Source organism: Oncorhynchus clarkii, chromosome 21 (genome assembly GCF_045791955.1).
Source record: "Oncorhynchus clarkii lewisi isolate Uvic-CL-2024 chromosome 21, UVic_Ocla_1.0, whole genome shotgun sequence".
Taxonomy (NCBI): domain Eukaryota; kingdom Metazoa; phylum Chordata; class Actinopteri; order Salmoniformes; family Salmonidae; genus Oncorhynchus; species Oncorhynchus clarkii.
In genome coordinates, this window is record NC_092167.1 from 53,565,980 (window position 1) to 53,582,464 (window position 16,485).

Genomic DNA, 16,485 nt, shown 5'->3' on the forward strand with positions numbered 1-16,485 from the left:
AGAGATGGAGACGGATGGAGAGACTGAGAGACGGATGGAGAGATGGATGGAGAGACGGATGGATGGATGGAGAGATGGATGGAGAGATGGATGGAGAGATGGAGAGACGGATAAATACACAGACAGATGTTTTGTGATGGTGTGACATCATCCGTGTGCGACAGACAGACTCACCTGACTCTTTTGTGCTCTCTCTCTCCTTATTGTTCATGATGACTAGACGACTCACTCCAACCAGCGGCACTACACACAACTCACACACCACAGAGGTCCACACTGCGATACTACACACACACACACACACACACACACACACACACACACGCACACACACACGCACACACACACACACGCGCACGCACACACACACGCACAGGAAATCAATACAAATAATATATCAATAAGTAGAAGAGGAACAGATTGGATCAAAGAACACACACCTGGTACACACACCTGGTACACACACCTGGTACACACACACACCTAATACACACACACAACTGGTATACACACACACCTGGTACACACACACACCTGGTACACACACCTGGTACACACACACACACCTAATACACACACACACCTGGTACACACACACACCTGGTACACACACCTGGTACACACACACACCTAATACACACACACACCTGGTATACACACACACCTGGTACACACACACCTGATACACGCACACACCTAATATACACACACCTGGTACACACACCTGGTACACACACCTGGTACACACACCCACATGATACACACACCTGGTGCACACACACACCTGATACACACACACATACCTGACACACACACACACACACACCTGACACGCACACACGCCTGACACACAAACACACCTGACACACACACACACACACACCTGATACACACACACACCTGACACACCTGATACACACACACCTGACACACCTGATACACACACACACCTGACACACCTGATACACACACACACCTGACACACCTGATACACACACACACCTGACACCCCTGATACACACACACACCTGATACACACACACCATATACACACACACCTGATACACACGGCAGGGTAGCCTAGTGGTTAGAGCGTTGGACTAGTAACCGAATCTGAAATGAAGGCAGCCAGACATCTGGAATGAAGGCAGACAGACAGACATCTGGAATGCAGGCAGAAAGACAGACATACATCTGGAAGGAAGGCAGACAGACATCTGGAATGAAGGCAGACAGACAGACATCTGAAATGAAGGCAGACAGACATCTGGATTGAAGGCAGACAGGCATCTGAAATGAAGGCAGACATACATCTGGAATTAAGGCAGACAGACATCTGAAATGAAGACAGACAGCCAGACATCTGAAATGAAGGCAGACAGACAGACATCTGGAATGAAGGCAGACAGACAGACATCTGGAATGAAGGCAGACAGACAGACATCTGAAATGAAGGCAGACAGACATGTTTAGGCCATCCTGTCAACTAACAAACCAGCTGTCACATGTTCAGGCCCTCCTGTCACCTAACAAACCAGCTGTCACCTAACAAACCAGCTGTCACATGTTCAGGCTATCCTGTCATGTAACCAACCTCAAACACACACACTGAATGACCAGCCATAATCATTCAGTACGACCAGCCATAATCATTCAGTACGACCAGCCATAATCATTCAGTACGACCAGCCATAATCATTCAGTACGACCAGCCATAATCATTCAGTACAACCAGCCATAATCATTCAGTACGACCAGCCATAATCAAATACAAAAAATTGTCAAATGCTGAATACAACAGGTGTAGTAGACCTCACAGTCAAATGCTGAATACAACAGGTGTAGTAGACCTTACAGTGAAATGCTGATTACAACAGGTGTAGGTAGACCTTACTGTGAAATGCTGAATACAACAGGTGTAGTAGACCTCACAGTCAAATGCTGAATACAACAGGTGTAGTAGACCTTACAGTGAAATGCTGAATACAACAAGTGTAGTAGACCTCACAGTCAAATGCTGAATACAACAGGTGTAGTAGACCTCACAGTCAAATGCTGAATACAACAGGTGTAGTAGACCTTACAGTGAAATGCTGAATACAACAAGTGTAGTAGACCTCACAGTGAAATGCTGAATACAACAGGTGTGGATCTTACCGTGAAATGCTGAATACAACAGGTGTAGTAGACCTTACCGTGAAATGCTGAATACAACAGGTGTAGTAGACCTCACAGTGAAATGCTGAATACAACAGGTGTGGATCTTACCGTGAAATGCTGAATACAACAGGTGTAGTAGACCTTACCGTGAAATGCTGAATACAACAGGTGTAGTAGACCTTACAGTGAAATGCTGAATACAACAGGTGTAGTAGACCTCACAGTGAAATGCTGAATACAACAGGTGTGGATCTTACCGTGAAATGCTGAATACAACAGGTGTAGTAGACCTTACCGTGAAATGCTGAATACAACAGGTGTAGTAGACCTCACAGTGAAATGCTGAATACAACAGGTGTGGATCTTACCGTGAAATGCTTACTTACAAGCCCTTAACCCACAAGGACTTCAAGAAATACACTTATTTTCTAAATGAACTACTGTGCGCGGTACAGGTTAGTCGACGTAAATTGTACATATAGGTAGAGGTAAAGTGATTATGCATAGATACTAAACAGCGTGTAGCAGCAGTGTGGGGGGGGCATTTGATTAGCTGTTCAGCAGTCTTATGGCTTGGGGGTAGAAGCAGGTAAGGAGCCTTTAGGACCTTGACTTGGCACTCTGGTCCCGCTTGTCGTGCAGTAGCAGAGAGAACAGTCTAGGACTTGGGTGACTGGAGTCTTTGACAATTTCTGGGGCTTCCTCTGACACCACCTAGTATATCGGTCATGTATGGCAGTGTCATGGCCTTATGACAGTCATAAATACCTCTCCCCCCCTTTTCCTCTCTCTACCCGACTGATGTTACATTTGAAAACCTCTTGGTTAACATAGAGATTCTGGGAACATCAGTAGGTGGGGGGAAATGAACTATATTCTGGTAATCCGAACAATTGAACATATGCAGTGGTACTTCATGAATATGATGTCAGTTCGGTTGTCATCTGAGACATTCTCATCAATGATAAGATGACATAAACTCTACAGTGGAAAGTCTACACATCAGAGTTATCGGATTCACATGGAATTGTTGTTCAATTTAAATGTTTGAATATGAAATTATTCGTGATGGGATGAAATGTGATTTTAGCTTCTAAAATGTGAGATGTGGGTGTTCATAAGATAGGGCTGCTCACTCAGTGGCCCGCCCACGTGAAGAGACATAGGTTGTAAACTATGAAACACACCCCTTTTCTCCCTTCCTATATAAAGTCTTGACGACAATATAACCTCCTGTTCCGAGGATGTAGGACGACGGTCCGATGTCAGAATAGTTCAGATAATAACCACAGAACGAAGCCAACATCAGTGTGAGCTTTGGTTGCGAATGGTATGAACTTTGAACTCTAATTCACTACAGAAGTGATACCTCCTAGCCGTTGAGTTAGCAGCAGCAGATGCAAACGAGGGCTAGGAAGGAACCGACAGAGTATCCCGTCTACCACACAACGACGTTACTACAACGTATTCAATTGACCACCAGAGACATTCTTCAAAGGACAAAGGACTCGGTTTGGCAACACGGCCTTCCATCTACCACCAACCTACTGAAGTGCAGCTCAGAGTAAATATTTATTGCATTTTCCTTTTCCAAATGGGCGGTAATTTAGAATGCATAAGATACTGTATTTACGATAGCACAGCTTCACCCTTTGTTCCTCAGTCTTCCCGCTCTTTCACTCAAACCCAGCCCTTTTCTTTTGTGTAACAAGCTGTCATATCTGTTCCGCCCGCTAGGGATGTTTTCCTTTATGACGTAATTTGTAATCAAGTTATGATTTAATTATGTGTATGTGTAATTCTGTGTGATTAGTTAGGTATTTAGTAAATAAATAAACACAATTTTGTATTGCGGATTCAACTTGTTAGACAGGGTTCGTGAAGAAAACCAAGAATGTACAACTTTCAGATGAGACTGAATTAAGGTGACGATTAATATTGACTGCTATTGATGTAAAATATTACTAGGTCTTTAAGAGTTTATTCGGAAGATAACAGCTCTATAAATATTATTTAGTGGTGAAAGCTCATCACTAAGCAAAGGATCCTGGGACTAAACACCTCCCTCTGCAACTGGATCCTGGAATTAATGACGGGCCGCCCCCAGATGGTGAGGGTAGGTAGCATCACATCTGCCACTCTGATCCTCAATATTGGAGCTCCCCAGGGGTGCGTGCTCTGTCCCCTCCTGTACTCCCTGTTCACTCATGACTGCGTGGCCAGACACGACCCCAACACCATCATTAAGTTTTCTGATGACACAACAGTGGTAGGCCTGATCACCGACAACGATGAGACAGCCTATAGGGAGGAGGTCAGAGACCTGGCTGGGTGGTGCAAGGACAACAACCTCTCCCTCAACGTGACCAAGACAAAGGAGATGATTGTGGACAACAGGAAAAGGAGGACTGAACACGCCCCCATTCTCATCGACGGGGCTGTTGTGGAGCAGGTGGAGACCTCCTTGGTGTCCACATCACCAACAAACTAACATGGTCCAAGCACACCAAGACAGTTGTGAAGAGGGCACGACAAAACCTATTCCCCCTCAGGAGACAGAAAAGATTTGGCATGAGTCCTCAGATCCTCAAAAGGTTTTACCAGCTGCACCATCGAGAGCATCCTAATGGGTTGTATCACTGCCTGGTATGGCAACTGCTCGGCAAGGCACTACAGAGGGCAGTGCGTACGGCCCAGTACATCACCGGGGCCAAGCTTCCTGCCATCCATCCACTGTTATACCAGGCGGTGTCAGAGGAAGGCCCTAAAAATTGTCAAAGACTACAGACACCCTAGTAATAGACTGTTCTCTCTGCTACCGCACGACAAGCGGTACTGGAGCACCAAGTCTAGGTCAAAATGGCTTCTAAACAGCTTCTATCCCCAGTCATAAGACTCCTTGAACATCTGATAAAATGGCTACCTAGACTATTTGCATTGCCCCCATACCACACCCAGGACACTGCTGCTACTCTCTGTTATTATCTATGCATAGTCACTTTAATCTCTACCTCCATGTAGATATTACCTCAATTACGAATTACCTCAACTCCGATGCCCCCACACACTGACTCTGTACCGGTACCCCCTGTATATAGCCTCCACATTGACTCTGTACCGGTACCCCCTGTATATAGCCTCCACATTGACTCTGTACCGGTGCCCCCTGTATATAGCCTCCACATTGACTCTGTACCGTAACACCCTGTATATAGCCTCCACATTGACTCTGTACCGTAACACCCTGTATATAGCCTCCACATTGACTCTGTACCGTAACACCCTGTATATAGCCTCCACATTGACTCTGTACCGGTGCCCCCTGTATATAGCCTCCACATTGACTCTGTACCGGTACCCCCTGTATATAGCCTCCACATTGACTCTGTACCGTAACACCCTGTATATAGCCTCCACATTGACTCTGTACCGTAACACCCTGTATATAGCCTCCACATTGACTCTGTACCGTAACACCCTGCATATAGCCTCCACATTGACTCTGTACCGTAACACCCTGTATATAGCCTCCACATTGACTCTGTACCGGTACCCCCTGTATATAGCCTCCACATTGACTCTGTACCGTAACACCCTGTATATAGCCTCCACATTGACTCTGTACCGGTGCCCCCTGTATATAGCCTCCACATTGACTCTGTACCGTAACACCCTGTATATAGCCTCCACATTGACTCTGTACCGTAACACCCTGTATATAGCCTCCACATTGACTCTGTACCGTAACACCCTGTATATAGCCTCCACATTGACTCTGTACCGGTGCCCCCTGTATATAGCCTCCACATTGACTCTGTACCGGTACCCCCTGTATATAGCCTCCACATTGACTCTGTACCGTAACACCCTGTATATAGCCTCCACATTGACTCTGTACCGTAACACCCTGTATATAGTCTCCACATTGACTCTGTACCGTAATACCCTGCATATAGCCTCCACATTGACTCGGTACCGTAACACCCTGCATATAGCCTCCACATTGACTCTGTACCGTAACACCCTGTATATAGTCTCCACATTGACTCTGTACCGTAATACCCTGCATATAGCCTCCACATTGACTCTGTACCGTAATACCCTGTATATAGCCTCCACATTGACTCTGTACCGTAATACCCTGTATATAGCCTCCACAATGACTCTGTACCGTAATACCCTGTATATAGCCTCCACATTGACTCTGTACCGTAATACCCTGTATATAGCCTCCACATTGACTCTGTACCGTAATACCCTGTATATAGCCTCCACATTGACTCTGTACCGTAATACCCTGTATATAGCCTCCATATTGACTCTGTACCGTAATACCCTGCATATAGCCTCCACATTGACTCTGTACCGTAACACCCTGTATATAGCCTCCACATTGACTCTGTACCGTAATACCATGTATATAGCCTCCACAATGACTCTGTACCGTAATACCCTGTATATAGCCTCCACATTGACTCTGTACCGTAATACCCTGTATATAGCCTCCACATTGACTCTGTACCGTAATACCCTGTATATAGCCTCCACATTGACTCTGTACCGTAATACCCTGTATATAGCCTCCATATTGACTCTGTACCGTAATACCCTGCATATAGCCTCCACATTGACTCTGTACCGTAACACCCTGTATATAGCCTCCACATTGACTCTGTACCGTAATACCATGTATATAGCCTCCACATTGACTCTGTACCGTAATACCCTGTATATAGCCTCCACATTGACTCTGTACCGGTGCCCCCTGTATATAGCCTCCACATTGACTCTGTACCGGTACCCCCTGTATATAGCCTCCACATTGACTCTGTACCGTAACACCCTGTATATAGCCTCCACATTGACTCTGTACCGTAATACCCTGTATATAGCCTCCACAATGACTCTGTACCGTAATACCCTGTATATAGCCTCCACATTGACTCTGTACCGTAATACCCTGTATATAGCCTCCACAATGACTCTGTACCGTAATACCCTGTATATAGCCTCCACATTGACTCTGTACCGTAATACCCTGTATATAGCCTCCACATTGACTCTGTACCGTAATACCCTGTATATAGCCTCCACATTGACTCTGTACCGTAATGCCCTGTATATAGCCTCCACATTGACTCTGTACCGTAATACCCTGTATATAGCCTCCACATTGACTCTGTACCGTAATACCCTGTATATAGCCTCCACATTGACTCTGTACCGTAATACCCTGTATATAGCCTCCACATTGACTCTGTACCAGTACCCCCTGTATATAGCCTCCACATTGACTCTGTACCTGTACCCCCTGTATATAGCCTCCACATTGACTCTGTACCAGTACCCCCTGTATATAGCCTCCACATTGACTCTGTACCGGTACCTCCTGTATATAGCCTCCATATTGACTCTGTACCGTAATACCCTGCATAAAGCCCCGCTATTGTTATTTACTGCTGCTCTTTAGTCATTTATTATTGTTATATCTTACTTATTTTTAGGTATTTTCTTAACACTGCATTGTTGGTTAAGGGCTTGTAAGTAAGCATTTCACTGTAAGGTCTACCTACACCTGTTGTATTCGGCGCATGTGAAAATAAAATTTGATTTGATTTGACAAGCAGAGCAGGGATCGGCCCACAGCGTGTAACAGTATCCCCTTTATCAATTAGTTAATGAAGAGTACACGTACACACACAGAGAGAGAGAGAGACAGACAGAAGAGACTCTCAGTAAACACAAACAGGAATATCAAGCGAACCCATCAGCTGGCAATCCTCAAAGACAGTAATTCAGCTGAATTACAGCAGTTATAAATGTGGATGTTTAATATAAACTAAGAGATTCTTAGCAATAAAACTAAAATGGTCCAAAAGTCCCGCTGACATCACAAGCAGCAATCAGCAGTTGAAACAAAAACAAAGTGCCCTCCCTACCCGTTTTGGTAAAACGCTGAGTGTTGGGGCTGGAGAAATGTGACCACTCTCTAATCGACAGAGCTATGGATTCAAGGACTGACCATCCCTGATATCAAAGTTACAGTTTGAACCATTGTTTGGAGGCTATCTAGTGTTTGTTTACATTACTTTCTTTACAACCATTGGAGTATAACACACTTATATTTGGGTTCTGATGGGTTGACCTAAGCTTATGAGGCATTTAATGGTTATATTCTTCAATGGGTACGTATCGTTCATTTATATATCCCAAAATTGATGTAGCAACTATGGATTGCCCCTGTAAACCACGCCTGGACGACACCACCACGGCTGTCAACTCTCTCTGACAAGTGACAACACAACATGGTGTGTGTGTGTGTGTCATGTTTATCATGTTTACCGACAACCGGTACACCGACACACCCAGCTGTCAGGTATCCTCCGGTGGCTAGGCCCAGTCCTGCGGCTCGCCTGCTGTCCCTGCCCTGCCCTGGATTCCCCTCCACCGGCTAACACCACTCAGCTTCCTTCCCTTCGCCCGGAGCTCAGAAAGCATATCCAGCGCTACCGACGGTGCCTAACCAACTATCTCAGCACCAAATAACAACACTAAATCACAGATACAATAGACAACAACAGCTAGACAACACATCATCATAATACGGGATGCTTATTCGCATAGTGGCATTTAATGGTGTGTATTTTATTGTTGAAATAGCGATCTGTCGCTATCTAGCGTTGTCAGATCCAAATACTCTCTAAGAGGAGACATCCACCAGACACACATAGCCTCTCCGAACGCCGGAGTCTGGTCACCGGCGACAGCCCCGCTGCCGGTCCGTTGACAGCGCACCCAAAACAACCAGAACAGAATGGAGAGGACCAAGACTTACCACCTTCCGCCTTTCCTGGCGCCGCCATCTTCTTCTTAACACCGACGTCACTCCGTAGAGAGAGAGAGAGATAGGGAGAGAGAGAGAGAGAGAGAGAGAGAGAGAGAGAGAGAGAGACAGAGTGAGAGAGTGAGATTGTCAGATTATGTAAAGAAGAAAGTAAGGGAGGTGAGCCAGAAAGGGAAATAGCGTTTTGGTCTCGGAGGGAGACAGGTCACTAAGGAGGAGTGGAGAGTGGGATGGAGAGACAGGAGGAGAGGACAGAAAATGAGTGTCGGTGTGGATCCAAGGAGATGTAGAGAGAGAGAAGAGCAGGAGAACGTGTGTCGGTGTGAGAGAGAAGGGCCTCACTCTGGTGAATACCTAGTAGTCAGTACAGTTCCTAGCTGTAGATTATCTAATAATAATCATTCATTCTAGCCATAATAATTCAGTTACCATATTCCACAACAGTCCCCAGCTTTATCCACGGTTAGTTATACAGCATCATCATTATAGAAGGACTATGTATCCACAGGTAAACACCGTCATCATTATAGAAGGACTATGTATCCACAGTTAGTTAAACGCCATCATCATTATAGAAGGACTATGTATCCACAGGTAAACACCGTCATCATTATAGAAGGACTATGAATCCACAGTTAGTTAAACGCCATCATCATTATAGAAGGACTATGTATCCACAGGTAAACACCGTCATCATTATAGAAGGACTATGAATCCACAGTTAAACACCATCATCATTATAGAAGGACTATGTATCCACAGTTAGTTAAACGCCATCATCATTATAGAAGGACTATGTATCCACAGTTAAACACCATCATCATTATAGAAGGACTATGTATCCACAGTTAAACACCATCATCATTATAGAATGACTATGAACAACTTCACCCTACGTACTCAGTTTGTGTAGAATAAACAGTTGAGAATAAATATAAATATTCATGTTTTCTTCAAAAGGCCTGCTATAGGTTATCAGTCCTCATGATGCCTGCTATAGGTTATCAGTCCTCATGATGCCTGCTATAGGTTATCAGTCCTCATGATGCCTGCTATAGGTTATCAGTCCTCATGATGCCTGCTATAGGTTATCAGTCCTCATGATACCTGCTATAGGTTATCAGTCCTCATGATACCTGCTATAGGTTATCAGTCCTCATGATACCTGCTATAGGTTATCAGTCCTCATGATACCTGCTATAGGTTATCAGTCCTCATGATGCCTGCTATAGGTTATCAGTCCTCATGATACCTGCTATAGGTTATCAGTCCTCATGATACCTGCTATAGGTTATCAGTCCTCATGATACCTGCTATACGTTATCAGTCCTCATGATGCCTGCTATAGGTTATCAGTCCTCATGATGCCTGCTATAGGTTATCAGTCAACGTGATGCCTGCTATAGGTTATCAGTCCTCGTGATACTTGCTATAGGTTATCAGTCCTCATGATAACCTTCTAGTGTTTACCAGTCCTCATGATACCTGATATAGGTTATCAGCCCTCATGATGCCTGCTATGGGTTATCAGTCCTTGTGATACCTGCTATAGGTTATCAGTCCTCGTGATACCTGCTATAGGTTATCAGTCCTCGTGATACCTGCTATAGGTTATCAGTCCTCGTGATACTTGTTATAGGTTATCAGTCCTCATGATGCCTTCTAGTGTTTATCGGTCCTCATGATACCTTCTCGTGTTTATCGGTCCTCATGATACCTTCTCGTGTTTATCAGTCCTCATGATACCTTCTAGTGTTTATCAGTCCTCATGATGCCTTCTAGTGTTTATCAGTCCTCATGATGCCTGTTATAGGGAATCAGTCCTCGTGATACCTGCTATAGGTTATCAGTCCTCGTGATACTTGCTATAGGTTATCAGTCCTCATGATGCCTTCTAGTGTTTATCGGTTCTCATGATACCTTCTAGTGTTTATCAGTCCTCATGATGCCTTCTAGTGTTTATCAGTCCTCATGATGCCTGTTATAGGTTATCAGTCCTCGTGATACCTGCTATAGGTTATCAGTCCTCGTGATACTTGCTATAGGTTATCAGTCCTCATGATGCCTTCTAGTGTTTATCGGTCCTCATGATACCTTCTAGTGTTTATCAGTCCTCATGATGCCTTCTAGTGTTTATCAGTCCTCATGATACCTGCTATAGGTTTTCAGTCCTCATGATATCTGCTATAGGTTATCAGTCCTCATGATGCCTGCTATAGGTTATCAGTCCTCGTGATACCTGCTATAGGTTATCAGTCCTTGTGATACTTGCTATAGGTTATCAGTCCTCATCTAAAACAGCCACTATGTTAACAATCTAAAATATCAATCTAAAACAGCCACTATGTTAACAATCTAAAATATCAATCTAAAACAGCTACTATGTAACAATCTAAAACAGCTACTATGTATCAATCTAAAACAGCCACTATGTATCAATCTAAAACAGCCACTATGTTATCAATCTAAAATATCAATCTAAAACAGCCACTATGTTATCAATCTAAAATATCAATCTAAAACAGCCACTATGTTATCAATCTAAAACAGCTACTATGTAACAATCTAAAACAGCTACTATGTTATCAATCTAAAACAGCTACTATGTTATCAATCTAAAACAGCCACTATGTTATCAATCTAAAACAGCTACTATGTAACAATCTAAAACAGCTACTATGTTATCAATCTAAAACAGCTACTATGTAACAATCTAAAACAGCCACTATGTTATCAATCTAAAACAGCTACTATGTAACAATCTAAAACAGCCACTATGTTATCAATCTAAAACAGCTACTATGTATCAATCTAAAACAGCTACTATGTTATCAATCTAAAACAGCTACTATGTAACAATCTAAAACAGCTACTATGTAACAACAGTGATCATGAACATAATGGTACAACTCCCCCTGACTTAGCCATGGTCTTAGGTCGGGGTCGGTGCTGGGGTCGGAGTCGGGTCTGGGGTCGGTGTTGGGGTCGGGGTTGGGGTCGGGGTTGGGGTCAGGGATGGGGTCGGGGTCGGGGCTGGGGTCGGGGTTGGGGTCGGGGTTGGGGTCGGGGCTGGGGTCGGGGCTCGGGCTGGGACTCGTGGCCATGGCCATTCACAGATGTTGGATCTTAATTTGACTCCTTTTGTTGCAGGAGGAAAATAATCCTGCAGCAGTTTGGGATAATAATGATGATGTGCGGTCAGATGAAAGGAAATAGGAATTATCCATAAACACATGGACCCAGAACCTTATGAGTGTGTAATTTCAATTGTGTGGTTTCCCACTGAGATTTGTGGGTGCAAGTATGAGCCCCAAATGTGTAATTTAATTTTGCAACCTTGTTTCATGTTTTGTGATCATTTTTACAACCGTCACAAACTTGTAATTTGACATTTGAATACATTCGATAGGATTTTTAAGCATAATTTATTTTCTGAGTTATTACAGGTCCATTTACGACTATCACTATTCTGCAGATTGTTAATCAGCGCTGGGAGTTCCGTCACTGTTGTCACAGTACAAAAGATTCATAAACAAAGACTCACAAGTTTTGTACATTTGTAGAAAGAGATTTGCAGGCAAAATAAAATGGTTTGCGCATTGGGGGCATGACCTTTTAGTCCTGACCAATCAGTCCAAACCACTGCTGCCTGTTGCTGCAACCATTGGCTGGATTGGCCCAATAATACAATCTCAGGAAGTAGCTTTGAAGATAAGTAATTTCTACAAAGTAACGTTTTTGGCCTGAAGTATTAGAATAAAACGATCTACTTGAAGGTCGTTATTTTTGTATTTATACATATTTGTTGTTGTTGTTGTGAAAAGGCATGACAGTAGTTCGTTTATCATGTGAAATATAAACGCGACAGTTTAGCGGGGTGGGTATAAATTGTGGAAAGTTTCAACAGGAATCTGTTCCAAAAATCTCGTAAATAACAAGGTTGCCAACAAACAACGCAAACAAAGTTGTATAGCGGCAGAATAAAATACCGGGTAGGGAGTGGACTATTTACGTGTTTATTCCCATAAATGACTGTCCCTACTCTGGTATCCTATCGATAAAACATTAAGAATAAGTTCCATGGTGAGTTGAAGCCTATTCGGCAGCTGGTGATCGAGGTAGTTTGATCATGTTACTTTGTTGGCAACCTTGTACTTGTGTTTTTGGAACAGATTCCTGTTGAAACTTTCCACAAATTATACCCACCCACTTTAGAGAGCTGGCATCTGACCTGCATCCTTACTATCATCTGGCAGCTTTAGATGCGAGGGGGAAACACATGGATATACTAGTTAACCATCTGATTGATCAAGTTGATTTTAAATGCCATTCGCTAGTTGTCAACAACATGTAGCTAACTAAGGCTAGAAACATTTAAACTGCTGGGGGACTCCCACCATCACTGTAGCTAATAATGTTAGGTTTCTAAAAAATGAAAAGTATATATTTGCACTTTTTGTCAAACTAATTAGTTCCACTGCCTGTTTATTGATTGAAAAAGTTGGCAAATAGGCTGCATTGTTTTTGGTATAATTTGTCTGAGTAAGATTGTGCAGTGTTTTAATTGGGCTAGTTAGCCAAATTACTGACAGACTTAGCTTGTTGTTGTTCAAGTTTTGTCATTTCCGGTGGAGATGGGGTAAGATCCCAGGGACACAGCATGGATGCCACATCACCACAGGACCATATATATTGAATGTGATTTGCCCGTAAATATCAATGATAATAACAATTGTTGTTCAGCAACATGTGCAGTAAACGCTAACATGGCTTTGGTGATGAGAGGGACATCATGTATGTATTGTCATCTCCCTGTCAGACCACTGCATGCTGCGACAAGGGCCTGGATGGTGACACATCTGCTTCAAGCTGCCTGACTGAATACTGGGGCCTTCAGTGGTGCCTTCCCCTTTGATTACAGCAAGAGTCTCCTTATCTGTCTCCTAGCCATTTAAAATGTATTTTATGCAACCAGTCATTCATACAATAGCTGACTTACATTCATGTGTCTTTATCCTATTCTTCAAGCTGGTCTGGGATATACATTTTAGTTGGCACACCTGTGTTATGTCTTATACAGACCCTTCAGAAAGTATTCACACCCCTTGACTGGTACAGAGCGTTCAGAAAGTATTCAGACCCCTTGACTGGTACAGAGCCTTCAGAAAGTATTCAGACCCCTTGACTGGTACAGAGCGTTCAGAAAGTATTCACACCCCTTGACTGGTACAGAGCGTTCAGAAAGTATTCAGACCCCTTGACTGGTACAGAGCGTTCAGAAAGTATTCAGACCCCTTGACTGGTACAGAGCGTTCAGAAAGTATTCACACCCCTTGACTGGTACAGAGCGTTCAGAAAGTATTCCTACCCCTTGACTTGTACAGAGCGTTCAGAAAGTATTCAGACCCCTTGACTGGTACAGAGCGTTCAGAAAGTATTCACACCCCTTGACTGGTACAGAGCGTTCAGAAAGTATTCAGACCCCTTGACTGGTACAGAGCGTTCAGAAAGTATTCAGACCCCTTGACTGGTACAGAGCGTTCAGAAAGTATTCAGACCCCTTGACTGGTACAGAGCGTTCAGAAAGTATTCAGACCCCTTGACTGGTACAGAGCGTTCAGAAAGTATTCACACCCCTTGACTGGTACAGAGCGTTCAGAAAGTATTCCTACCCCTTGACTGGTACAGAGCGTTCAGAAAGTATTCAGACCCCTTGACTGGTACAGAGCGTTCAGAAAGTATTCAGACCCCTTGACTGGTACAGAGCGTTCAGAAAGTATTCAGACCCCTTGACTGGTACAGAGCGTTCAGAAAGTATTCACACCCCTTGACTGGTACAGAGCGTTCAGAAAGTATTCAGACCACTTGACTGGTACAGAGCGTTCAGAAAGTATTCAGACCCCTTGACTGGTACAGAGCGTTCAGAAAGTATTCAGACCCCTTGACTGGTACAGAGCGTTCAGAAAGTATTCAGACCCCTTGACTGGTACAGAGCGTTCAGAAAGTATTCACACCCCTTGACTGGTACAGAGCGTTCAGAAAGTATTCCTACCCCTTGACTGGTACAGAGCGTTCAGAAAGTATTCAGACCCCTTGACTGGTACAGAGCGTTCAGAAAGTATTCACACCCCTTGACTGGTACAGAGCGTTCAGAAAGTATTCAGACCACTTGACTGGTACAGAGCGTTCAGAAAGTATTCAGACCCCTTGACTGGTACAGAGCGTTCAGAAAGTATTCAGACCCCTTGACTGGTACAGAGCGTTCAGAAAGTATTCAGACCCCTTGACTGGTACAGAGCGTTCAGAAAGTATTCACACCCCTTGACTGGTACAGAGCGTTCAGAAAGTATTCCTACCCCTTGACTGGTACAGAGCGTTCAGAAAGTATTCAGACCCCTTGACTGGTACAGAGCGTTCAGAAAGTATTCACACCCCTTGACTGGTACAGAGCGTTCAGAAAGTATTCACACCCCTTGACTGGTACAGAGCGTTCAGAAAGTATTCACACCCCTTGACTGGTACAGAGCGTTCAGAAAGTATTCACACCCCTTGACTGGTACAGAGCGTTCAGAAAGTATTCACACCCCTTGACTGGTACAGAGCGTTCAGAAAGTATTCAGACCCCTTGACTGGTACAGAGCGTTCAGAAAGTATCATCTATCTAATACCCCATAAGTGAAAACATGTTTTTAGACATTTTTACAAATGTATTAAAATTGAAACCCAGAAATATCTAATTTACATAGGTATTCACACCCCTGAGTCAATACTTTGTAGAAGCTCCTTTGGCGGAGATTACAGCTGAGTCCCATACTTGGATTGTGCAACATTTGCCCATTGCTAGACAACCATTTCCAGGTCTGCCGTAGATTTAAGTCAAACTGGAAATCGGCCACTCAGGAACCATCTACTTGTCATCTTGGTAAGCAACTCCGGAGTAGATCTGGCCTTTTTTAAACATTTTATTATTGTCCTGCTGGAAGGTGAATTAATCTCCCTGTGTCTGGTGGAATGCAGACAACCAGGTTTTACAATAAAATTTTGCCTGTGCTTAATTCAATTTTTTTTAAAAGAAAAATTCATGCCCTTAATGATTACAAGCATACCCATAACATGATGCAGCCACCACCATGCTTGAAAATATAAAGAGTGGTACTCAGTGATATGTTTGGGGCAAATCCAACAACTCTTTGTATTCAGGATAAAAGTGAATTGTTTTGCCACATTTATTTTGCAGTATTACTTTAGTGCCTTGTTGCAAACAGGATGCATGTTTTGGAATATTTTGATGCTGTACATGCTTAATTTTCCCTCTGTCATTTAGGTTAGTATTGTGGAGTAACTACAATGTTGTTGATCCCTCCTCAGTTTTCTCTGATCACAGCCATTAAACTCTGTAACTGTTTTAAAGTCACCATTGGCCTCATGGTTAAATACCTGAGTGGTTTTCTTCCTCTCCGGCAACTGAGTTAGGAAGGACG

The 16,485-nt window shown here is 43.6% G+C and overlaps 2 protein-coding genes across 3 annotated transcripts in view; both read right to left on the reverse strand.

Moving 5' to 3' along the window:
- LOC139379145 (calmodulin binding transcription activator 2) overlaps positions 1-9,066 on the reverse strand; it is a 162,076-nt gene extending 153,010 nt beyond the window's left edge. For both annotated transcript variants that reach the window (XM_071121986.1, XM_071121985.1), the window contains exons 1-2: positions 8,996-9,066; positions 175-284 (exon numbers count right to left, since the gene is read on the reverse strand). In XM_071121986.1, coding sequence (XP_070978087.1) covers positions 175-211 — 37 coding nt within the window. In that variant the 5' untranslated portion in view covers positions 212-284; positions 8,996-9,066. The remainder of the gene's footprint in view (positions 1-174; positions 285-8,995) is intronic.
- Positions 1-16,485, reverse strand: part of LOC139379146 (high mobility group protein B2-like) — a 371,903-nt gene that overhangs the window by 84,963 nt on the left and 270,455 nt on the right. The window lies entirely within an intron of this gene.